Source organism: Ostrinia nubilalis, chromosome 16, assembly GCF_963855985.1.
Source record: "Ostrinia nubilalis chromosome 16, ilOstNubi1.1, whole genome shotgun sequence".
In the NCBI taxonomy this organism is placed as follows: Eukaryota; Metazoa; Arthropoda; class Insecta; order Lepidoptera; family Crambidae; genus Ostrinia; species Ostrinia nubilalis.
Window position 1 is genome coordinate 1,847,579 of NC_087103.1, and position 26,183 is coordinate 1,873,761.

At 43.7% G+C, this 26,183-nt stretch overlaps 2 protein-coding genes across 2 annotated transcripts; both read left to right on the forward strand.

Moving 5' to 3' along the window:
* The first annotated feature begins 533 nt into the window (after positions 1-533).
* On the forward strand, positions 534-22,606 carry LOC135079499 (3'-5' RNA helicase YTHDC2-like). Its single transcript, XM_063974156.1, has 14 exons — positions 534-922; positions 1,162-1,388; positions 2,579-2,680; positions 3,295-3,441; positions 5,078-5,225; positions 13,603-13,750; positions 14,050-14,225; positions 14,771-14,907; positions 16,123-16,264; positions 16,772-17,048; positions 18,391-18,760; positions 19,770-20,360; positions 21,499-21,636; positions 22,439-22,606. The coding sequence occupies exons 1-14, from the start codon at positions 709-711 to the stop codon at positions 22,604-22,606; spliced, it is 2,985 nt and encodes a 994-aa protein (XP_063830226.1). The 5' UTR covers positions 534-708.
* Positions 22,607-23,533: 927 nt separating this feature from the next.
* Positions 23,534-26,090, forward strand: LOC135079500 (3'-5' RNA helicase YTHDC2-like). Its single transcript, XM_063974157.1, has 4 exons — positions 23,534-23,616; positions 24,244-24,404; positions 25,672-25,944; positions 26,026-26,090. The coding sequence occupies exons 1-4, from the start codon at positions 23,534-23,536 to the stop codon at positions 26,088-26,090; spliced, it is 582 nt and encodes a 193-aa protein (XP_063830227.1).
* Positions 26,091-26,183: the final 93 nt, after the last annotated feature.

The window sequence follows — 26,183 nt, forward strand, 5'->3', positions numbered from 1 at the left end:
AAATATTATAGAAACCTCGATATCATTTTTGAAGACCTATCCATATAGATTTTTGAGTTTCAGTTCTAAGTATGGGGAGCCCCCAATATTTATTATTATTTTTTTATTTTTGCATCAAAATCCTAATGCGGTTCACAGAATACATCTACTTACCAAGTTTCAACAGTATAGCTCTTATAGTTTCGGAAAAAAATGGCTGTGACATACGGACGGACAGACGGACGGACGGACAGACAGACATGACGAATCTATAAGTTCCGTAGCCAAATGGCAAAAAACGGAACCCTAAAAATGACAAAAAATTATATAAAAATGTTAAAAAAAAAGATTATTTATAATGATGATGATAAATAAATAAAAATACTATATTTTGTTCAAATTATATGTTTTACTTTATGTGCCAACCACCTGGATTAGATAGGTATTAGTGGTAGAATTTAAGTAGAATTTTAAATAGGTCTTGGTAGATTTTGGTAGATTTGAGCATCCTTTTTGGTAGATTGTCTGATGAAAAAGTGGTCACACTGGCTGACTGTCAGATTTTGACAGATAGAGGCAGAAGAAGAGAAGAGGTGATTTTTTGTTGGCCTTCTGATGAACGAATTGAGGCGATTGGCGATAATTTTAGTGTAAATAAAATTATCTAAGGAGTATGGTGATTACCAATATTCCTGGTTAGAAAAGACTAAAATTAGATCACGCTTCAACATGAGTTCGAAGAAAGGAAGGCGCCAATTAGGCAATAAACATTTTCCAATAGCCGAGTCAGTGAGTATAGCTCTGAAGATCCAACTGGATAAGTTCTTGAGCGATGAAAATGAGACTGAACTTAAGTTTCCGACGTTTCTGTCGGCTCAAGAGAGAGGCTTCATCCATGAGACAGTGGCGAAGTTGGGGTTGAAGTCAAAATCGCGCGGGAAAGGTAAATCTCTTGGCTTTGACTTTTAGTTTACAAACAATAACTCGAGCGTTTGCTGACATTATGTACAGTTAAATAACTGTTGCGCACAGAAATTTGTTTTATGCTTTAATTATCTCGTTATCTTTGTAGTTCAAACCAAATTTCTTGGCATTGTGCAATCTTCATAATCCAGAGTAGGCAAAATAGTTGTGCAATTAAAAGTAATACTAACTTTCTAACATGTTTCTTTTTATTTTAAGGTGTCAACCGCTACCTGACGATATACAAGCGTCTTGGCTCAACCATAATCCAGAATGATGCGAAACTCATCTTGGATTCCAACATGCGGTGTACCATAGCAGAGCTGTTCAATGCTTTCCCTATCACCAGCAAGGAGAAGGATGACCTGAGCTGTTGTCCGGAGAAGGAACGCAGCCCACAACTAGCTCATAAGACTCTTGGGCAGTTGAACAATGGAGTAGCTCAGGTATGGGAAGGCGTAATTTAATATTATTGTCATTGTACAGTAGAACCTCGATAAGATAAAGACCAAGGGAAACGTTAAATAATTTGAGTTATAGAGGTTTTTACTTACTAAGGGTTTAAGTTAAAGAGTTTTTATCGGTTTATATTTTTACTTACAGAGGTTCGATTAAGGGCTTTGTTTAAGACTATTAAAGATAGACGAGGTAGGTTAATTTACTTTATTTTACATTTAAAGGTAGGTATATTTATTGAAGTTTATTCTGCATAAAATTCTCAGCATATGTTAATGCTTTCAGTTTTCGTTTTGAATTCATTTTCACTCACAGTGTGTAAAGAGATGCTGCCGAAACGAAGGCTAAAAGATACTGACACAAACAAACAAATAAGTTACTGTACTTAAACTTTAGTCTATTGTTTACATTTTGAAGCCATTTGGTAAACACGTGTAAGCAATGGACAATAACAATGGTCTACAGGAAACCTTCTTTGATTGCACATTCGTCTCATTGACAGATGATTGAAGTTACAAAGGTCGTCGTCAGTACAACTTTGAGTTACTGAGGTGTGAAGCCCAAATTATTCGTTTAAGTTATAGAGGGTTCATATTTTAAGTAAAAGAGGTTTTGGACTCCGAGGGGAAGGGAACACAACATTTTATGAATTTATAGAGGTTATTACGTTATCGAGGTTTAAGTTATCAAGGTTCTACTGTATTAAGCATTGTTACAGTCAATAAATTAATTTTTACCTTGTAAGACTTATTGTTACATTTTATTGTCTTTCATAATTAGCTAAGTTGCAAATGGTATTATTTCATTAAAAAATGTAATTCTGCATCAAAAGAAGTATAGTTACCTCCAGACAATTTACTCCATTGTTGTAAGACATTGATAAAATATCATTTTTACTTAAAAACAATAATTTCTTGTAACCATAACAAAAAGTAACTGAAAGTAAGTTTTAAGAATTTTCTTGCATGCTACTTTTGTTTTTGCTGAATAAGATCTATGTATATGGAGTATTTTTTCAATACATTTACTAGATATCTACTGATTGATATTAAGAAATACTATCAAGTGAAATTCAGGGTATAAATTTTTCAAGTAATAGTAATTAATATTTTTGTATTCTTTTTATTTATAAGCTAATCATATTTGCTGACTATACAGAAACAAAAATATTTCTTTGTAGGTGCCAAATACTACATACAACCCAGACCTCATAAAGTTCAGGGAGAAACTGCCAGTGTACGAACAGAGGCAAGAACTACTCCATGCCATCACACACAACCAGGTAAGCATAGTTCCAGATACTTTTATCTTTTTGTGAACTCAAGTCAACTTTCACAAAAACATAAAACTTTCTACCTTGGTTATTGTGAACAAGTTCCTTAAAATGTTAAATAGTATAAAATTTATTGAATATTATGTCATACAATACAAGTAGACATGCTGCAACATTGGTCCTCATAGGGTCTGTTGGCTAAAAGTAATTTCTTCAAGTTTTATGGCTAATATTTTTTTTACAATAGAGCTTTTGTATCATCTAATGGTGAACTATCACCATTACTCATTGACATTCAGAACACCAGAAGAAATAATGAGGCATGCATGCATATTGTGGTGCAACTTCCATATTGTAATGTAGGCTGAAAAGTGACGTGAGTTTCATCTTCATTCAGCATGGCTTCCTCTAAGCATTATTGTCCTAAAGCAGTGGTAGTAGACTTTAGACTCGCGCTACAATCGCGCAGTTTCTAGGTGGTTCTCATTGCCGAGGCGGTAACCGAGCGTTATCGGTTTGATGCAAATGTGCGAGAACTGTCCAGCAACCATTGTTTCTGAACCAGACCTTAAGATTTTTTAATGATGAAAGTTTCTTTATTTATCCTTGATTTTTTCTCATAGGTTATAATAGTGGCGGGTGCCACCGGCTGCGGCAAAACGACGCAGCTGCCGCAACTGGTGTTAGAGCACTGCCAGGAGCACAAACAACCTGCGAGAATCTACTGCACGCAGCCGCGACGCATCTCTGCCGTGTCCGTCGCCGAGCGGGTGAGAGGCTGGCGGGGAGACGTGTCTGGCATAGAGACGTGTCTAGCACAGATACATGTCTAGCATAGATACACGTCTAGCATAGATACACTTCTAGCATAGATACATGTCTAGCAGGTGCAGTCCTGTTGTCCCCCCTGCTTGGCCCCCCTAGGGGAGCCAACAGGATTTCGAAATCCTGTTGTCCCCCCTGGCTAGGGGAGACAACAGGACTAGATTTTCAATCAATGATTTGAGGACTGTTGTCCCCCCCTGGCAAACATTGGGTATTTAGAAGCCATATATTTTTGTAACATTTAAGAAGTTCTGGAGTACCTGACTAAATGCCATATTGCCAAACTAAATACCTAAACGTAGGATGTCAAATAATAATTAACATTTAACGAAAAAAATATATTTCTGACTGTTCCAAAATCTCGGACTGGATTTTTAATCAATGATTTGAGGACTGTTGTCCCCCCTGACAAACATTATTTAAAAGCCATGTATTTTTATAACACAATTTGTAAAATACTGAATACCTACTTGACTGAATGCCAAATTCCCAAACTGAGTGAATACCTAAACGGACTCTACTCGTACGAAGTTGCGGGCGGCCGCTAGTTGAATCACTGAGCAATTAATTTGTTGAGAATTAATTATGATTAATTTAAAATTATGCAGTTTTAGTGTCCTACCTTCTAATATTATAAATGCGAAAATTTGTGAGTATGGAATAGTATAGATGTTTGATACTCTTTCACGTTAAAACTACTAAACGGATTTTTAGTCAACTTTACAGAAGACAATATTTTTTATACATGAGAATAGCATATACTTACTTAGCTTTTGTTTACAGCTTTGTCCACGTAAATTTTTTTCTGTCACAGAAAAAATATAGAGCGCATTCCTGTTTAAAAAACCGGGATAAAAACTGTCCAAAGTCCTTTCCTGGGACTCAAAACTATCTCTTTACCAAATATCAAAATCGGTTCAATGGTTTATGCGTGAATTCGTAACAGATAGACAGATAAAGTTTTTTTCGCATTTACTTGTATTATATTATTTAAAAGCAAGTAAAGCAGATTTTGGAATAGTCAGAAATATTACCGGTACCAACAACTTATATTTTTTTCGTTAAATGTTAATTATTATTTGACATCCTACGTTTAGGTATTTAGTTCGGCAATATGGCATTTAGTCAGGTACTCCAGAACTTCTTAAATGTTACAAAAATATATGGCTTCTAAATACCCAATGTTTGCCAGGGGGTGACAACAGTCCTCAAATCATTGATTGAAAATCTAGTCCTGTTGTCTCCCCTAGCCAGGGGGGACAACAGGATTTCGAAATCCTGTTGGCTCCCCCAGGGGGGCCAAGCAGGGGGGACAACAGGACTGCACCGTCTAGCATAGACACATGTCTAGCATAGATACACTTCTAACATAGAGACATGTCTCTGAGCAGGTGAGTGGCTAACTTAGATACTTGCAGCCAAGTGGGTGTGTAATTAAGCTTATAGATCATTTGCTGAGAGAGAGTGGCTTAGAATATCTGGTGTCGAGGCTAGCACAGAAAATCACCCGTTATCGCGAGTACTGTTGTAAAGATAAAGTGTTCGAGACATGTATTCAAACCACGCTTTAATTTCCCCCAGGTTGCATACGAGCGCATGGAGAAGATAGGCCAGTCCATCGGCTACCAGATCCGTTTAGAGTCGCGTGTGAGCCCCCGTACTGTGCTCACGTACTGTACCAACGGTGTACTGCTACGCACGCTTATGGGCGGCGACACCGCGCTCGCAGGTCAGTGACCCCGCAGGTGTGGGAGCTGTGGATTCCCGAGACAATCCTGACAGCTGAATGCCGACAACGTGATACCAGATAACTCGTCAACTCATGACAATTTATATCATTTGTCGGCCGTTTGGTGTAGTGGTTCAGAACGGACTACTATGCCGAGAGGTCCCGGGTTCGATTCCCGGCCGGGCAGAAATTGAAATGATGAATTTTGATTTCTGTGACGGGTCTGAGTGTTACTATGTATAGCCTGACCAGGAACATAAAAACCCTGGCATAGAGGCGCTTCAATTGCATTTGATAGTGCAACACTGAGTACAGTCGTACCTGTGTTAAATTAATAGGCTAACTTTATGTATCAGGATTCAGGATTACGGGCTAATTTGATATTTTCATAAATTAACGAGAAAATATTATTATAGGTAACCTGGTTTAAATAAATTAAATGAAACCATCAATCGAGCTAGTAGGATTTATTTTATTATTCATTCATAATCAAATTCAGAACTTGAATATTTAACTGCAATGTCTGCTCATGAACGCTTCAAACTCGGTACTTCTTTCCCAATTCCATAAAATTCAACACTTAGAAAGTGACAAAAAACTTTAAAATAGGTAGTTGAAACAAACCACGGCTAATTTTCATAGTGGACTGTACTATACGATAAACATGTCAGTCAATTTGACAACCTATGTTGGAAACATTATTCAATGAAAATATTGTCCGAACCCTTGGTATTTCTCTTCGACAAATACTTTAACACATTGTGTTAAGTCTATTAAATAACATAAATAAATAAATAAAGTACATAATTAAATTCATAGATATAATATACAATAATAATAAACATAATGTTTGTAATAGAAAATAATTTTACAAATTGTACGTACACCACATTAGTTAAGTTCAAAAGGTTGCCAATAGATGGCGCTGTGCTTCTTTAGATCGCGCAAGCGTTGTGTTTTTTCCGAACTACTTATACCTTTCTTACAAACATTAAATCGCCTCCGTTCTGAGATTGGAGTTTTATTTGAATTTCAACTCAAGGATTTTGGGATCCTGTACCGATATCGTACAAGGTCCTACGAGCCGAAGGACGGTTTTTGAGTGAACGCACAAGTCCTCCCTTGGAAATTGTATGCAAAGTATTAAGTGCCTAGTGAAGTGATCCAATGTATGGAGTCTCGAGCACCGCTGCCGCGCTGTACTACCTGGAAGCTGCCCCTACCGTACCGTGCTGTGTGAGCAACCATCGCCGGCGCTGGGAACTGGATGAGCGAGCAAGGAGCAGTAGCCGTAATCAGTGATAAGTAAAGTGCAAGTGAAACCGTGAGTACATTGACGTGTTACAAAGTGTTAAGTAAAGTAAATTGGACTTAGAATAAATCAGTAGATCTTGGACTTAGAATAATTCGCTTAAAAGTGACGAGACGGGGAATCCACGCCGGTTTTCATAGCGATTGCAAGCTTCAAAAGACTTAGAAAATTTACGCAACAATTGGACCGGACTTAGAATTTTCAACTCAACGTCTCAGTCACACCCCAACATCTGCACTTCGAGTTACAATCACTTCACTAGGATTACAACCAGAAATAACTTTATTTATTTTTCATAATGGATAAAGCCTTGCGTGTATTGATAGATTTAAAATCACAGATTGAGAAAGGATTTACCAACTACAAAAGGTCACCTAAAGATCGGATAACTGAGAACTACATTAGGGCGAGATTGGATATTCTAGATAAGCAGTATCAAGACTTTATAAAGAAACATGAAAGGCTAGTTGCAGATTTTACTACTGAAGATTTAAGTAAATCAAGTTACATACAGGATGATGCATTCGATAACGTTTTCGAGACATTTTTAGCTTATAAGGTTGAACTTCAGAATGTACTTTCAAAATTCGAGTCTAACAATGTTTCACCTGACAATAAAAATAATGATGGCCCTAAGGGGGAGTCTGTCTTACAATTACCTAAGATTCAGCTGCCCACTTTCAGCGGAAAGTACGTTGAATGGACGTCGTTTCGCGATTTGTTCACTTCCCTCGTACATAACAACGCGTCACTTGACGACGTTCAGAAATTGCATTATTTAAAGACACAATTGTCAGGTGAAGCAGATCAGCTCATACGCCATGTACCAATTACGCAGAATAACTATGTTAAATGTTGGAATATGTTAACAGATCGATATAATAACAAAAGATACATATCATTTTGCATTCTGAAACGTCTGTTCAGTCAACGCAATATTGTACAAGAGTCTTCTAGCGCCCTTAAAGAATTGTTAGATGTAACTACCGATTGTTTGCATGAATTAACAAATTTAGGTATTGACGTCACTTCCTGGGACGTTATTGTAATATACGTTGTAAGTATGAAGTTGGACGCCGAGTCGCGCAAGCAATGGGAGTTGCAGGTTAGTAGCACTTCCAATGATTTACCTACACTAACCCAATTCAAAGATTTCTTAGGTACTCGTTTCCGCGCTTTAGAGTTTGTTGAACCTAAAACCAAACCCAAGGCCACTCCTAATGTAGTTTCTAACCCGAAAGCTTTGCATACAACCACAAATATTTCATGCCCGCATTGTTCTGAAGAACACAAGTTGTATAATTGCAAGAAGTTTGCTAATGAGGATGTTGATAAACGTCGTAGCATTACCAACTCGTTGGGGCTATGTTTCAACTGCCTCGGATACAACCATTCGAGCAAGGTTTGTCGCTCGTTCACCAAATGCCGTATTTGCAAACGCAAACACCACAGCCTATTGCATCCCAAAAGCCAATCCGACACAACCACGACTACATTAACTGCTGCCCACAGCGCTGCCGATGTTGTGTCGAATAGCGAGGCCGTCACTAATATTGCCGCCCATTTTTCTAAAGGTACTACAGTCCACCAACAAGTTTTATTAGCAACAGCCCTTATTAAGGCTGAATCGAAAGATGGGTCGTCTCAAGTTTTGAGAGCGTTGTTGGATCAGGGGTCACAGGCCTCATTTATATCAGAAGCTGCCGTTCAATTGCTGCGGCTGAAAAAGACATCTACCCAAAGCGCCATATCAGGTTTAGGTGGGGGACAAGGTGATCTTACCTCTAAATATACGGTAATGCTCAACATTCAGTCCCGTTGTGACCCTACCTTTTCTATTCAGGTCAGAGCCCATGTACTCGGTACTCTTACGTCAGTTTTACCTGAAAGGAAATTTGCTTTAGTAGATTGGCCTGAGATCGCTAATATTGAATTAGCTGACCCGAACTTTAATTCCCCAAACAAAATTGACGTTTTGTTAGGAGCCGAGACTTATTGTCATATTTTAAAGGAGGGACTAATTAAAGCCCCGCAAGGCACGCCTATTGCCCAAGACACTTACCTTGGATGGATCCTCTCCGGAACAATTGAAGATTTGCGTAGGGAGTGTCATCACAATGTTATTGTCAGCATGCACACACAAGTTGAAGAAAATGACTTGCTGAAACGAATATGGGAGCTAGAACCAGAACCAGTTTCCCTCAAGAAGCGTCTAACGCAAGAAGAACAGGCTTGTGAAGACTACTACGATGCTACCACTCGAAGAGATGAGTCTGGCCGATACGTTGTGAATCTTCCTTTCCGATGCGCGGATCCTCCATGTAAGTATGGAAACTCGAAGAACATCGCCGTGAAGAGACTTCAAGGTCTTGAACGGAAGTTCTTGAAACACCCTGAAATTAAAAAACAATACACAGAGGTGATTAATGAGTACTTGACACTTGGGCACATGGAAAAGATCACAGATGAAACTCAAAGAAACAAACCTGATGCGGTATATCTGCCACATCATGCGGTGATTAGGGAGGATAAGAGCACTACCAAGTTGAGGGTGGTTTTTGATGCATCGTGTAAGGGAACGAACGGCCTTTCCTTGAACGATACCTTAATGGTAGGACCCACACTGCAAGCAGATTTACGACACATTATCATGAAGTGGCGCGTTCATCCTATATGCTTGTCTGCTGATGTTATTAAAATGTTCAGACAGGTAAAAGTTTCTGAAGAACACGTCGATTTTCAACGAATTGTGTGGAGAGAAAGACCGGAAGAGGAGATTGAAGATTATCGCATTTTGGTTGTGTCATTTGGTACCGGTTGTGCACCATACTTAGCGGTCAAAACAATGCAAAGAATTGCTTGTGATGAAGGCCATAAATATCCATTAGCCGCTGAGAGGATAAAATCAGATGTGTACATCGATGATGTCATGACAGGGTGTCAATCGGAAGCCGAAGCAATCGAAGTCTACAAGCAGTTAAACCAACTCCTAGCAAAGGGTGGTTTCAAATTGCAGAAATGGACAAGCAATTCTAACAAACTCTTAGAAGTTTTTAAAGAAGATACAGGAAGAGATGTAGAGATAAAGCAAGATCAAGTAACGAAAGTTTTAGGACTTACCTGGAACAGAACTACTGATGAATTTGATTACTCGGTGAAGCTGCCTCCGCGCGCCGCTACGTCCGCACCTGAAACAAAAAGAAAAATTATTTCCGAGATTTCACGTCTGTTTGACCCACTAGGTTGGATTGCACCATGCATAATTACCTCAAAGGTTTTCATTCAACGACTGTGGATCGCTGGAATGGGTTGGGATGATGAGCTGCCGCCGGAGCTTCTGAAACAGTGGGAATCATATCGCAGTGAATTAAACAAATTGATAAATTTTCACATACCGAGATGGGTTGACACCACGAATGACGCCAAGGTTGAACTACATGGATTCAGCGATGCTTCCAATATTGCTTACGCGGCCGTCATCTACATCCGTGTGATTGATCCAATCGGTAATGTTCAAACCCACTTAATTACTGCCAAGTCCAAAGTAGCACCGATAAAACAAGTATCCATTCCGCGACTCGAGTTGTGTGGTGCTGTCCTTGTGAGTAACTTGCTGGTTGAGGTAGCCGAAGTGCTGGGAGTACCGAAGTCTCGCCTACATGCGTGGACTGACTCTACAGTGGTGTTGGCATGGCTAAACGATCACCCAAGTCGATGGAAGACGTTTGTAGCCAACCGCACGTCGGAAATCCTCGGTCTTCTGGACAATTCACAGTGGTCTCATGTACAATCAAAGGACAACCCCGCCGATATTGCGTCGCGAGGCACTACTCCAACTGAGCTTTTACATAATCCTCTTTGGCTACAAGGACCAAGTTGGTTACGCGGCGAATCTTTGAATTACGGCAGACCTAGCTCTATAAACCACAACGACGAAGAAAAAGTAGTCCGCGTTCATGCGACGGCGATAACTCCCGAAGATGAAGATAATTGGTTGTGGGACAGATTTTCTTCGTTACGAAAGCTGGTCAGAGTAGTCGCTCTTTGCAAAAGGTTCATAAAAAGATGTCGCGAGCCCAAACTTAAGTTGTTACCTTACATTTCTGTGTCCGAAATAAAGGAGTCTCTACAGCTATGCATTCTGAAATGTCAAAAAACCTGGTTCCAAGATGACCTTCGAACTCTCCATTCAAAGGAAGAGGTTAGCAAGAGTAGTCCTCTTTCTTCGCTGTCGCCGTTTCTTCACGACGACGGAATTTTAAGAGTTGGTGGGAGAATTCGTCATTCCGAATTACCACCTGAAAGCAAGCACCCTATTGTTGTCCCAAATAAATCAAGGCTAGCTAAATTGTTAGTGGCTGATGCTCACGAACGAACGTTTCACGGCGGGCAACAATTGATGCTCCGGTTCTTACAGACTAAATATTGGATATTGAGGGTCAAAGGTTTAATAAGATCACACATTCACAACTGTGTTCCTTGTATCCGTTACGCAGGAGCTTCTCGAAATGCGTTAATGGGAGAGCTACCTTCTTGTCGAGTTACACCTAGTAAACCGTTTTTAAATGCAGGTGTCGACTTCGCAGGCCCCATAAACATTCGATTTTCCAAGGGGCGAGGACAAAAATCATACAAGGGATACATCTGTTTATTCGTTTGTATGGCCACCCGCGCCGTACACATCGAAGCCGTCTCGGATTTGACGTCAGCAGGGTTTCTCGCCGCCTTCAAAAGGTTTGTCGCCAGACGTGGCCATTGTAGCCACCTCTGGAGCGACAATGGCACGAATTTTGTGGGTGCTTCTCGCGAACTGCGTTGTCTGTTCGGGGATGAGAGGAGTCAGGTCGCTTGTGAAATAGCCGATGCTCTAGCAAACAACAACACTGACTGGCATTTCATCCCTCCTCATTCTCCAAATTTTGGAGGGTTATGGGAGGCAGGGATCAAAAGCGTAAAACACCATTTTAAACGTGTGATAGGAGATAGCACTCTCACTTTTGAAGAGATATGCACAGTATTAAGCCAAATAGAAGCGTGTCTTAATTCGAGACCGCTGTCTAAGGCCAGTTCTGAACCAGATGTAGCTCCGCTTACACCTGGTCATTTTCTGGTTGGGCAATCTCTTGTATTGCCCCCAGATTACAACTTTGAACAACATGTTCATCTCAGCACTTTAAGGCGCTGGCAGTTGACGCAAAGGATGGTGCAATGCTTCTGGCGACGGTGGTCGGCTGAATACCTGACAAACTTTTTTCAACGACATAAGTGGTCAGTACGCACACCAGGATTTAAATTAGGAGATGTAGTCCTGATTAAGGAAGATAATTTACCTCCGGCTAGGTGGTTGTATGGAAAGATTGTCGAATTGCACCCGGGTAGAGACAACATTACACGCGTGGTCTCACTTCGTTGTAAAAACTCCGTCATCAAGCGTCCAACTTCAAAGTTGTGTCTTTTACCTACAGCTGATTGTTAAATCTATTTAGAATTAGATAGATACTTGGAATGTCGATTTTATTGTGTTACTTTGTCCATACTTATTCCGTAGCCAAAGAAAAATGTATTGTTAAAAATTTAAAAATGTTGCTAATGTTTCCAATTCATTTTAGATGTTTACCATGAGCCTATTTAAAATGTTTAAATTTTGTAATTTGTAACTTACTATTCTCATGGTGGGCGGATTGTAAAGACTAGTCTTTGGTGGGCGGAATGTTAAGTCTATTAAATAACATAAATAAATAAATAAAGTACATAATTAAATTCATAGATATAATATACAATAATAATAAACATAATGTTTGTAATAGAAAATAATTTTACAAATTGTACGTACACCACATTAGTTAAGTTCAAAAGGTTGCCAATAGATGGCGCTGTGCTTCTTTAGATCGCGCAAGCGTTGTGTTTTTTCCGAACTACTTATACCTTTCTTACAAACATTAAATCGCCTCCGTTCTGAGATTGGAGTTTTATTTGAATTTCAACTCAAGGATTTTGGGATCCTGTACCGATATCGTACACATTGCGAACCACTTTTCTTTCACGACTATAAAAAGATTTTAGCAATTTCATTCACAAAATCAATTGCGCACATTTAAAATAAAGTTTGTTTACACTTTGACAGCAATAGACTGACATGCAAGGTGACATGTCAATGAAGTTTTCAGTTACTGTTGCCATTAAAAGAAATTAGTACCATTAGTTTTCCGCAACATGGCGAGGGTTTTTATGTTCCTGGTCAGGCTTTATGTATTTAAATGTAGTAGATCCGTTAAGGTAGCACCCACCACAATACAATACAAGCATATTAATTGCTTATTTTGGGGCTAAATAGCGCTGTGTGAAATTGTCCAAAGACATTTATTTATTTATACCGCAACGTTGGAAGATGTGTACCGGCCAAACGTTGCCCGGTTGGACGATGACGAACACTACCAGTCGCAACACAGTTTTTACTTAGCGGCGGGTAGGGGACGGAATCTGATACATTTTGCCACCCTCATTATTGCTTATTCAGTAGTACTTTTTACTATTAATATAATTTATGTAAAACTATATTGTGTAAACAAACAATGTACCTACACTTACTGATAAGTTATGTTTTTGTTGATTAGTTAGTAAGAATAATGGATGGCTCAATAAAAATATTTTTGATTTTGATTTTTGATTTATTTGTTGGTTCGTTTCGACCTCCCCCCCAAGGATTTCTATAACGACCGGTCCTGCGCTGCCCGCTTGCGTCCAGATACTACCCGTGACCTTCTTCACCGAGCACCGTATTAGATAAAAAAAAATCATAAACTTTAATTGAGAACCTTCTCCTTTTTTTGAAGTCGGTTAAAAAATACTCTTGTAAGTTAATATTGCTTGTCGTGACGGAACACGAAAGGTGGAGTAATTAAGCGGTCACATCACATTAGCGTTTAAAGTTTCGATTTTCAAACGTCTGCGATGCATGCGCCGCGTGAATCATGATCGCTGAAATAGCGTTGGGACGACGCTGTGTGATCAACTTATCATTTTGATAATGTAATGATTTGTAAAAATAAAACTTTCCTTGTCCAGGCGTGACGCACGTGTTCGTGGACGAAGTGCACGAGCGGGACAAGTTTAGCGACTTCTTGCTGATCGCGCTGCGGGACGCCCTTCCTCGGCAAAAGGACATGAAGCTCATCCTCATGTCTGCTACTATGGACACGCAGATATTCTCACGGTAAGTCACATTGAGCCTCTTTGTTCCTCTGTGGGAACAAAAGCGGAACAAGTTCAGCGACTTCCTGCTGATCGCGCTGTGTGTGGGACGCCCTGCCCCGGCAGAAGGACATGAAGCTCATCCTCATGTCTGCTACCATGGACACGCAGATTCTCGCGGTGAGTCACATTGAGAGCCTCTTTGTTCCTCTGTGGGAACAACAGCGGAACAAGTTTAGCGACTTCTTGCTCATCGCGCTGCGAGCCTTAGTGTGCCTTAGTTAAGCGACGAAAAGTATCAACATTCTTTATCTTCCTCAGGTACTTCAACAACTGCCCCGTGGTGACCATCCCGGGGCGTTTACACGAAGTCCAGCGGTACTACCTGGAAGATGTCCTGCGCATCACCAACTATAAGACCAAGCGCATGGCGCAGCTCGAGACCGAGCTCAAGGCCAAGCTCAAGGCTGGGAACAGCTACTGGTCGCACCTGGAAGGTATGTTTACTGTAGAAAAGTCTCTTAAGTCACAGGTTGAAGTCAAATTCAAATAGTTTATTCAGTACTTAGGCCCTTTCCAGAGCACTTATACGCGTACTAATGGTATGCTTCTGAGATGATGGGAATGCAAAAACAACATTATATAATTAGTAGTGGTGACTGCCGGAGTGTTTTTTCTATCAGACAGTTTCTCTGGAGCAGCATTGAGCCGAGTCGAGTGTTACAACTTGTTTCGTTGCGTTAGAGTTGCCCGATTTCATCATCGTAATTTTCTACATAAATATAACACTGTCCGCTTAAGAAACTCACGAAGCGATTTTCACCCATGCCCGCTGTGATGGAAAGTGCGTATTTTATTTCCAAACCCAAGAGATAGGAGTTCTATGCAGTTAAGCAGCTGCCGCGGTTGCTATTGTTGCCGGTGAAAACCGATTTGTTAGTTCTCTGCCTCAAGTTTATCATAGTTTGTGTAGTCGCATCTTTAGTGCAGCCGACTCTTTGGTTTCGATGTTCAGTGATTAAACCTTGTCTTACCTCTACAGGTCAGAAGCAGACCACGCCGGACAGTAGCAGTAATAGCAGCAAGGAGCCGGCGCGCGAAGAGAAAGAAGCATTGGAGCCGGCGCTGCAGGCAGACATGGACGAGTTCCTGGACGACTGCTTCAAGGACGGCAGCCTGGTGAGTGCCACTAGCAGCTAGGATCCAAGTGGGAGACACCAAGATGAAATGAAAATGAAAAATGTTTATTTCGTTAACAACAACAATTAATAGGATTTGAGGTGGACTCTTTCTTGTAAGTGCAATGGCGCCTGTGCCAGAAGGAGTCGCTCTCCCTTAACAAATTAACATTAAGTAACATTTTTTTTTATCATAACCAAAAAGTAACAAAATCACCACATATTTTAGGTTGCGTTTGGTGTGTGTGTGTGCTTGCGTATGTGTGTGTGTGTGTGTGTGTGTGTGCTTGCGCGTGTGCGTGTGTGAGTGTGTGTGTGTATGCTTGCGTGTGTGTGTGTGTGTGTATGTACATGATACAAGATGTGGTCTTCATTCGAGAATCATCTGACTATTACTCGTCGATTCTACTATAGATATGGCAAGCCCAATGCCACTTCGCTTGCTATCATCTTCGTCCTGAGCCTGCTTAGATGTTTTTGTCGGTTCTTCGACAGACATGGCCAGTCTAAGCTGTCTAAGGCCTGGTTTCCACCAAGGATCTCCGCCTTCTCAGGAGCGGAGAAGTGTTTGAATAACCAATCAGATTTCCCGGTTTCCTGAATAATAAAATCTGATGATGATTATGTTATATGGCGACCACTCCGACTCCTAGCTGTCTTGGCGGCGCTGGTGTGTCCGAAGATGGCTTACGTAGCCGATCTTCACGGCAAACCCCCGATGGCAAAGAAATCTGATTGGTCATGCAAGACATTCCTTTTACTTCATTTTACGCTTTTGTTATTATTTATTTCATTAGTGTCGACACCGCCTTCCCCTTCATTTGTTTTAAGTAACTGTCCTCTCTATAGGTTGTCTGGAAGAGATCGCTTCATAGCGATAAGACCGCCTAATTGTACCTTATGTGTTCCTTTTCTTTCTGTCCTTTTTATGTGGTGTGCAATAAAGAGTATTTATTATTATTCCTCTGCTTCACCTTGGTGGAAACCTGGCCTAATGGCACTTTTAACTCGCTGACAAAGAAATTTAATTTAGTGTAGTCCCTTAATGAGATCCCAATACATATTCTTGAGTTACATAGAGCAGGGGGAGCTTCCCCCTTCCATTTAGATTTTAGAAAGGCACATCAAGCTAAACACTGTGGCATTTTATCTAGTTGTAACAGTTGCTATTTTTCAACAAAACCGTATTGTCTGCTAACGTGTGTTTCTCCCGCAGGACTCATTCTGCCAAATCCTGTACATGTACCTGTCAGAAGGCGTGCACGTGGACTGCGCGCATTCGCGCTCGCGCCGAACCGGGCTTATGGCCGCCGCGCACCATGGCTTGGCTGAGACCGCCGCCAATATATTGCAGATCGGTAAGTTAGTGTACATTGTGGTACATGACACGTACATTGTGGTACATGACACGTACATTGTGGTACATGACACGTACAAGAGGTACATTATGGTACAAGACACGTGCATGCGGTACTTTGTGGTACATGACACGTACATGCGGTACATTGTGGTACATGTCGCCTACATGCGGTAAATTTTGTACATGACACGTACAAAAAGTACATTGTGGTACATGACACGTACAAGAGGTACACTAGGTACATGAGTCGACACTAGCCCATGTTAACATGTTCATATAAATGGTATGGTGAAGTCAGAAAATTGATATCATTTTATTTTTTTTAATTTTCATACAAAATAAATTTGATAAAATCCGATTTGTATGAAAATTAAAATGAAGATGTCAATTTTCTGACTTCAACATACCATTTATATGAACATGTTAACATGGGCTAGTGTCGGCTCATATACCCATTTACCTAACACCCTGTATAAATTATAATCTTTTGTTCGTATTCATTCAGGCGCGGACCCCACAATAAAAGACTCAAACGGCAAGACAGCGTTCGACTACGCGACAGAGAGCGGGCACACTGAGTGCGCTCAACTATTGGCCTCGTTCGACCACGCGGGCGAAGCCACCAAGGACGTCGAGGAGGAATCCGCGGCAGACGCCTTCGCTCTGGATGTATACCACCATGCCTTCTCCGAGGAGCTCATTGACCATGACCTGATGCTGGCTTTGGTGAAGCACATTCATTTGAACTTGCCGAAAGGCAGCATCCTGATTTTCCTGCCTGGGTAAGTTTAGTTCTTGTTGTGACCGGTTTCTGTTAGACGTAATAAAATAGTTCTTGATTAGAGATAACGTCTAACTAAGGCTTCTTATACACGAGCGGCTCATAGCTGACGGCAGTGGCAACTGCCGCCAAAAGGCGGCGACAGGTCGACGACTGCCGCCGACGAGTCGACAACTGCCGCCAAAAGTTGGCGACAGTTGATGTTGCCACTCCCGTTGGCTATGACCCGCTCGTGTATAAGAACACTTAGCAAACATAGTGAAGGATGACCCTTAGCCTGATAAATTGACAACCTCATAAACGCAGTGAGCAAAAGCAAACATCCTTGGGTCATAATAGGCTAGTTGCCTAAAAAAATTTTTTTAGTCCGTAATGTTTAATATCAAAAAATATTGGACACATATATTTTTATTTGTCAATCTAACAAATAATTACATAGTTATGGTGCGTTGAAGTTGCGCACGACGTCACAACGTGCGGCATTTTTAAGCAAGCGTTGACGTCACGGGCCTCTTCTTATGAACTTTGGGGCGCTTTATCTCTTTAAATTTTCATTAGTTTGAAAAAGTGAAAAATACGTGTAGAGTATTTTTTGATAAGTTAACTGACGGACTAATTAAAACTCTTGCTTTTTGACCCAGGCAACATCCCCATTGATCTAATACAATTTATTTTTGTCAAGTAACTAACTGCTAAAGTTCCCAGTTTAGCGCAAAAGTGCGTTTACCAACTCATCTTCAGATATCTTGCTCATCATTATCAGCTTATAGCAGTCCATAGTTGAGCATGTAGATGCCTCTAGATTCCACTTGCCGTATCTTGCTTGATCTTTCACAACTCCATATTCTACCTAACTTTCTTCTCAGTCGTTACACTTATGGCAGAGTGGTCGTGGTCCTCAGGAGTGTGGATTGTTGTGGGTGGATGTTGTTCGCCTTACAATATTAATGTCTTGCCATCTTTGCCTGTTACTGTGACGTACAATTAGCGTCAAATAGTTCGTTACACCCAAAGTAGCCAAAAACTTTGCAACACGTCTTCGTTACAATTGAAATAATGTTGTATCAACTCATCCTAGACTGCATCTCACTTAACACCAGGTGCGATTGCGGTCAAATACCTGCCTCGTCATGCATAAAAAAATCTTTTTGGCCACTTTGGGTGACACGAACTATTTGACACTGCTGTACACACGGCCACACTGTTAACTATCCATTTCCGTTTTTGCTCTCGCTCTCATCAAATGGTGATTCTTTGCGCTAGAACGAGACGACATGACAGGCAAAGGATAGTTAACACTGTTGCCGATGGTACCTAACTGGAGGCGTTCTATTTTGCATCAGATACGACGACATCGTAACCCTCCGCGATATGATAACCAGCGACACAGAGATGGCCACGCTGAAGTATCAGACCTTCACGCTGCACAGCAACATGCAGACCCTCGACCAGAAGAAGGTGTTCAACCCGCTGCCCGGCGCTCGCAAGGTCATCATCTCCACCAACATCGCCGAGACCTCCGTCACCATCGACGACGTGGTCTACGTGGTGGACTCCTGCAAGGTACGTGTCGCGGACCCACGTCACAGACAGACCGTCGACCAGAAGGTGTTCAACCCGCTGCCCGGCGCTCGCAAGGTCATCATCTCCACCAACATCGCCGAGACCTCCGTCACCATCGACGACGTGGTCTACGTGGTGGACTCCTGCAAGGTACGTGTCGCGGACCTACGTCACACACAGACCCTCGACCAGAAGGTGTTCAACCCGCTGCCCGGCTCATATTTGTCTCTATAACTTACTAGCGGCCGCCCGTGACTTCGTACGCGTGGATCCCGTTTTACCCCTTTCATCTATCTTACGCGGTTTAGATTTTTTCATACAAATCTTTTTTCCCGCTAACTCCCGTTCCCGTGGGAATTTTGCAATATCCTGTTGTAACTAAGCTTTAAGTTTACTAAGGTACCTGCATGCCAAATTTCAAGCGTCAAACTTAAAAGCGGTTTAGATTTTTCATACAAAAGGGTTTTTCCGCTAATTCCCGTTCCCGTGGGAATTTCGGGAATTCCTTTCTTAGTGCACCTCTGCGGTACTTAAGCTACGTCCCTTCCAAATTTCAAGTGCCTACGTTTAGTCGTTTAGGCTGTGCGTTGATATGTCACTAAATCAGTCAGTTTCTCCTTTTATACATATACTAGCTGACCCGGCGAACTTTGTTCCGCCTTAATGGCAATAAATAAGCAGACTTTTTTTTAATTTCGAACGGGATAAAAAGTATCCTATGTCCTTCTCCTGGCTCTAAACTACCTCCCTGACAATTTTCAGCTAAATCGGTTCAGTCGTTCTTGAGTTATAAGTGGTGTAACTAACACGACTTTCTTTTATACTCGTATATATAAGATTTAGATTTACTTGAGCTTCTTTTTGTCACAGATTGTGAACAACTATTGCGTAATTTTTGTCCTACAGGTTTAGCGCATACTGAGCGGCACGGGAGGGGTGACATTATATGCTAGACCTGTAGTATTTATATCGCATAGCAAGGACATTGCGTCACTGATGACACTCTTCAAGATGGTTCCGTCCTACAGAGCAGCGTTATGTTCTGTACACATGCTGAGCCATTATGCTTTAATAAATTCTGTCAAATATCTGCTAATATGATAAACTGTGTTTGAAACTAATAAATTATTTTTCTTTCAATTAAAATTGTCTCCACCAGGTGAAAGAAAAATACTACGAGTCCAGCGGCGGCGTGTGTTCCCTACAATGCGTGTGGACCTCTCGCGCGTGCTGCCAACAGCGCGCGGGCCGCGCCGGCCGCACGCGCCCCGGCCTGGCCTTCCACTTGTGCTCAAAACGACGTGCCCGAGCACTCCCTTTGCACGCCATACCAGAAATCCTCCGTGTGCCTTTGCAAGAGTTGTGCCTCCACACGAAACTATTGGCCCCGCCCAATACACCCATAGCTGACTTCCTATCACGAGCATTGGAACCCCCGTCGTTCTTAGCGGTGCGAAACGCGGTCGCCTTGCTCAAAACTCTCGGTGCGTTGACCCCTACTGAAGATCTAACCGAAATCGGGCAGCATTTATTGGACTTGACAGTGGAACCGCGTCTTGGAAAGATGTTGCTATACGCGTGTGTGCTAAAGTGCCTGGACCCAGTGTTGACGATTGTGTGTGCGCTGGCCAATCGGGAGCCCTTCCAGATATCAATGAGCCCTGAAACTAGGAAGAGAGGAAGTGTGTCAAGAAAGGAGTTCGCCGCTGATGCGTATTCTGACCATATGGCGCTGCTGAGAGCTTTTCAGGTGAGTAATTTTGAATCTTTATTTTAGTATTGAGTATGTGTTTTAAGCCAGTAATTGAAATCAGATTATTGTTCTGGATATGATTTAAATATTTCCAAGAAAGTTTAGATTTACGGATTGTAACACAAGACGTCCACTGCTGAGCATAAGCCTTCCCCCAATGACTTCCAGATTGACTGATTGGTAGCGATCATCCAACCTCTTTCTATTACCTTTATTAGGTCGTTCCACGCTACGTTTTCCAGTTTATAACGTCCACTCCAGGGGCAGCAAGGTTTGTCGCGGAAGTCTAATGCCCGTCAAACGATGCTTACTTAAGTGAAGCAGCAAATCGAACGCACAGCTTTGAATAGAGCTCTGTGATTGGTTCGTGTGTCACACTGTGCTTCCACGCGCACTGTGAGACCTCATAGTAATGTTTGTGAATACGAGCATAAGACTACGACCAGATACTCGCGACACCCCCACTCGGGCGTTGACGGAACGCCGCGGAGGTTTTAGTGGTTTACCCCGTCCTTTTCAGGACGGAGCAGCGTCGGGAATCCCACACACCACCCTGTCTCCCAGTAGTGGTGACGGTGCGTAAATCATTTCCTCCGCGACAAAATAAAGGGGACAGCAAGGTTCTGTAGTGGAGACTGGATTGTATCATCATTTCAGCCATAAGACGTCCACTGCTGAACATAGGCCTCCCCCAATGACTTCCACATCACACGGTTGGTAGCGGCCTGCATCCAGCGCCTTCCTGCTACCTTTATCAGGTCGTCGGTCCACCTTGTGGGTGGACGTCTCACGCTATGTTTTCCAGTACGTGGTCTCCATTCCAGAGGTAGCAAGGTTCTGTAAAGCCTGGTCCGTGAGCACGTAGAATCCCGTCCAATGACCCCAAGCTGCCCATTCTTGTCGCTCGCACGTAATTATGTTGCTGTCGCGCTCGCACACTCACTGCGGGCGCGCGTCGCACAGTCGCGACAGCAATATAATTACGCGCGAGCGATAAGGATGGGTAGCTTGGAGTCATTGGACGGGATTCTACGTGCTCACGGACCAGGCTTTAGTGTAAACCACGCACTGGATTGTAAGTAGATAAGAAAAAAATCTCATTTTTATGAATGAATGATTGTTTTTGTTGCTTTAGGCGTGGCAGGCGGCCCGAGCGGCGGGTACAGAGCGGGCCTTCTGCGCTCGCAACCTCATCTGCGGCGCCACCATGGAAATGATCGTCGGCCACCGCGCGCAACTTCTAGCCCAGCTACGGGCACTTTGCCTCGTCAAGGTAACTAAAAAATGAAATAAAATAATAAATCTTTATTTGGCACGGGACAAAAAAATGACAATTACAAGTGTAAAAAGGTACATAAAGAAGAAAAAAAAAATAAAACAAAAAACAGTAAAATAATCCAGCCATACCAGTAAAGATCCCGAGCCAAAAGGGCGCCCGCTCAGCGATACTCGGGACTTATGTGAAAGTCCCGACGCTGATTTTCAGCGAGTACCCTTCCCTAGCCTAACTACATTCTAAGCTCTCTTCTTTTTAGTAATTTCGCTCTTGGCAGAGCGGTCGTGGTCACGTTGAGGCGTTCACGTGGGTTGTAGGTAAATACAGCTCTTCGCACGATCTCCCACTATTTCTTTTTGTTGGCAGACTGCCTGGCGTAGTTACATACGCGGTTTTCTACTGCGGACTTTACTTTGTCAGTCTCATAGGTAACCTGCCACGCGATTGGGTTCCTTCAACCTTTCCCTCGACGACTTTATGGAGTTGTTAGTGATACCGAGCTCTTAAAGTATGGACACATTGTTATGGCACTCCGTTCGTGATATTCCGAACATCTTCATCCAGCATCACAAGCTTTTTCGTCGTCGCATTAATCGTCCAAGAGCGTCGTGATTGTTGGAAAGTTAGAAACTTTTTGGTTAAACGCAAGAATTTAACATTTGAATTTGGCACTACGCTGTCAATGTAAGGCTTCCAGGTTTCTGGATCAATCACTCGATCTCATGACGTCTCTGTGTGCTCTGAAATAAATCCGTTCTAAACGTGATAGTAACCTATTAATTCGTGTCATGTGTTGCAGGCGCGCGGCCCCGGCGATATCAAAGACGTGAACGTGAACTCGGAGCGCTGGCACGCGGTGAAGGCCGTCCTCGTGTCAGGCCTGTACCCGTGCCTGGCGCGCGTGGACCGCACGGCCGGCGGCCTGCGCACGAGCCGCGAGCCGCGCGTCGCCTTCCACCCCAGGTGACACACTAGGGGCGTCATGTACCCGTGCCTGGCGCGCGTGGACCGCACGGCCGGCGGCCTGCGCACGAGCCGCGAGCCGCGCGTCGCCTTCCACCCCAGGTGACACACTAGGGGCGTCATGTACCCGTGCCTGGCGCGCGTGGACCGCACGGCCGGCGGCCTGCGCACGAGCCGCGAGCCGCGCGTCGCCTTCCACCCCAGGTGACACACTAGCGGCGTCATGTACCCGTGCCTGGCGCGCGTGGACCGCACGGCCGGCGGCCTGCGCACGAGCCGCGAGCCGCGCGTCGCCTTCCACCCCAGGTGACACACTAGGGGCGTCATGTACCGTGCCTGGCGCGCGTGGACCGCACGGCCGGCGGCCTGCGCACGAGCCGCGAGCCGCGCGTCGCCTTCCACCCCAGGTGACACACTAGGGGCGTCATGTACCGTGCCTGGCGCGCGTGGACCGCACGGCCGGCGGCCTGCGCACGAGCCGCGAGCCGCGCGTCGCCTTCCACCCCAGGTGACACACTAGGGGCGTCATGTACCGTGCCTGGCGCGCGTGGACCGCACGGCCGGCGGCCTGCGCACGAGCCGCGAGCCGCGCGTCGCCTTCCACCCCAGGTGACACACTAGCGGCGTCATGTACCGTGCCTGGCGCGCGTGGACCGCACGGCCGGCGGCCTGCGCACGAGCCGCGAGCCGCGCGTCGCCTTCCACCCCAGGTGACACACTAGCGGCGTCATGTACCGTGCCTGGCGCGCGTGGACCGCACGGCCGGCGGCCTGCGCACGAGCCGCGAGCCGCGCGTCGCCTTCCACCCCAGGTGACACACTAGCGGCGTCATGTACCGTGCCTGGCGCGCGTGGACCGCACGGCCGGCGGCCTGCGCACGAGCCGCGAGCCGCGCGTCGCCTTCCACCCCAGGTGACACACTAGGGGCGTCATGTACCCGTGCCTGGCGCGCGTGGACCGCACGGCCGGCGGCCTGCGCACGAGCCGCGAGCCGCGCGTCGCCTTCCACCCCAGGTGACACACTAGGGGCGTCATGTACCGTGCCTGGCGCGGCGGCCTGCGCACCGATTAGATAACCACACATTTTTTTTGGTGGTGTTGCCAGCTCTACGTAATACATCAATTCTACGTAAATAAACATGTTTTTTGCTAGAAAAACTAAAGAAATGATCGCAAAACCTAATAAAAATCGAAAAAATCAAACTAATTAAAAAAACGTGTTTTTTTTAATCTGATTTAGTTTGATTAAAATAAAAAAAAAATTTTTTACCACCTTGTTCACAAGGGTCATTTCGATAGAACGATTACTCGATAGGATCGCAACTCAGCGATTTGTTGTCGTTGAAGTTTTGTTACGTGAATAAGGCTACAGGCTGCTTTGGCTTAGTCATCAAAATGACAACCGGGACGCAAAATGTCCACAAATAATCGAAATATCCAAAATAGACAATATTATTATGAGAAGTTGTCTTTTAGCGAAGTTGACATTTTAAGAAGTTGTAATTTCGAGAAGTGGACATTTTGCATCCCGGTTGTCATTTTGAGAAGTTGTCATTTTGATGACTAAGCCACTGCTTTTGGCTCCTCTAGAGAGGCTCGTGCTCGTCTCATGGAGACTGACAGCTGCTAATATTGTTGCAGTTCAACGTTACACCGTGGCGGCGGCGCGGCGAGCGCGAAAGCCGCGGTTCGCAGCCTGCCCGCCGACTGGGTGGCGTTCGAAGAGATCTCGCGCGCCGGCCGCTTCTGCTTCATCCGCTGCTGCACGCTCGTCACGCCGCTCACCGTGGCTCTGTTCGGAGGTGGGTGTTTATAGATATAGCACAGAATAATAATAAGTACTACGTACAGAAGTTTTACTTCGCGAAGGTATTTAAAAAAATGTATGCTCAATGTCATTAACAACATGGTGTAATTTAGCCTGTCTCAAGAGTCAAGCACCATTTTGTTGACAAACGTCAGTGATCGGCACTACGCCGAAGCTATAGGGCTGACTTCGGTAAAATGATGTGACGTGAGGTGCCAAACTGCGGAAAATGGCGGAGGAAATACATGATTTAGCATGAATTATGATGAATAATATTAACTACTTATTTACCTCTCAGTGTCTTGAGGCAACTTAAAAAAGTACATTATGTGTTTTTATTATTATTTAGGCAGTTAAATACTGCACAGTATTTAGTACACCATTTTCTTTATTTTCTTCCATCATACACAAGAATACGCGTGCGTGAGTCAATGTTCGCTCGTATGTGAGGCCTTGTCGAATAGTATCCTGTAGGTGGGCCATCGTGCGTGTTTTGTTTTCGATGTAAACTCGCGGAGATGAACAGGCCTGCTTCAACGAACATTTAAAAAAAAGAATTGGTAAAATTGGTCCAGGAGTTGTTGAGTTAGGCGCTTACCAACACATTTTGCGATTCATTTTTATATTATAGATAGCTTTCCGCCCGCGGCTTCGCCCGCGTGGAATTTTGTCTGTCACAGAAAAACTTTATCGCGCGCGTCCCTGTTTCAAAAACCGGGATAAAAACTATCCTATGTTCTTTCCCGGGACTCAAACTATCTCTATGCCAAATTTCATCAAAATCGGTTGCGAGGTTTAAGCGGGAAAGCGTAACAGACAGACAGACAGACAGAGTTACTTTCGCATTTATAATATTAGTTGGGATTAAAATAAAGTCGAGATAGTTACACCATTTGTATAGGCCTTGATTAATTAAAAATTAATCCTTAATTTTCCGCGTACGAAGTATAAGCACACCTCGCTGGAATGCGACTCTCCCTCCTACTTACTCGCGCACTTCCTCGTGTTTGCCCCGTCCGTACTAGAGCGTTGATGTGACGTCACGGCCGCCAGGTGCGAACTCAACACGAAAGGATTTTTTTTAAATGGCTTGCGCTGTGACAGAGTTAAGTAACTCGACCGAGTTGTATGATTCATATAGTCTTCGAGTCTTACTTATTCGAAATGTTCATTCTTCGCGGCTCTTTGACTATCTCCGAGCATTTTGCAATTTGATATTAAAATTAGATTTGAATAATTTATTACTTTGTTGTATCCGTCAGGTCCACTGCGTCTCCCAGCGGGTGCATTAACCCAGCGCGCCAACCCGCCGGGTTTATCCTCGGACTCAGACTCCGACGCTGACGCAGACGCCGCGCCCGACAGCGCCACGCTCACGCTTGACGATTGGACGGCCTTCGCGGCTGACGCTTCTGACGCCATCAGTGTATATTACTTGCGTCAGAAGCTGTGTGCCTTGGTTGTGAGGCGCATGTCGAACCCGGCAAGACCTACTACGCCTTTAGATGAACAGATCTTGGCTGCTGTGGTCCAAGGTACGTATTGCAATGTTTGACGACTGGACGGCCTTCGCGGCTGACGCTTCTGACGCCATCAGTGTATATTACTTACGTCAGAAGCTGTGCGCCTTGGTCGTGAGGCGCATGTCAAACCCGGCAAGACCTACTACACCGCTGGATGAGCAGATCTTGGCTGCCGTAGTTCAAGGTATGTAACATGTCACGCTCATAGTTGAAGACTGGACGGCTTTCGCGGCTGACGCTTCTGACGCCAT

What these genes read in the sequence shown, in the direction of transcription:
- LOC135079499 (XM_063974156.1), top strand. Translation starts at nt 709, where the DNA reads ATGAGTTCGAAGAAAGGAAGGCGCCAATTAGGCAATAAACATTTTCCA. An exon ending in GTCAAAATCGCGCGGGAAAG is followed by an intron (nt 923 to 1,161) that starts GTAAATCTCTTG and finishes TTTTATTTTAAG; the next exon opens with GTGTCAACCGCTACCTGACG. An exon ending in ATGCCATCACACACAACCAG is followed by an intron (nt 2,681 to 3,294) that starts GTAAGCATAGTT and finishes TTTTTCTCATAG; the next exon opens with GTTATAATAGTGGCGGGTGC.
- LOC135079500 (XM_063974157.1), top strand. Translation starts at nt 23,534, where the DNA reads ATGTACCCGTGCCTGGCGCGCGTGGACCGCACGGCCGGCGGCCTGCGC. An exon ending in CGCGTCGCCTTCCACCCCAG is followed by an intron (nt 23,617 to 24,243) that starts GTGACACACTAG and finishes ATATTGTTGCAG; the next exon opens with TTCAACGTTACACCGTGGCG. An exon ending in CTTGGCTGCTGTGGTCCAAG is followed by an intron (nt 25,945 to 26,025) that starts GTACGTATTGCA and finishes TACTTACGTCAG; the next exon opens with AAGCTGTGCGCCTTGGTCGT.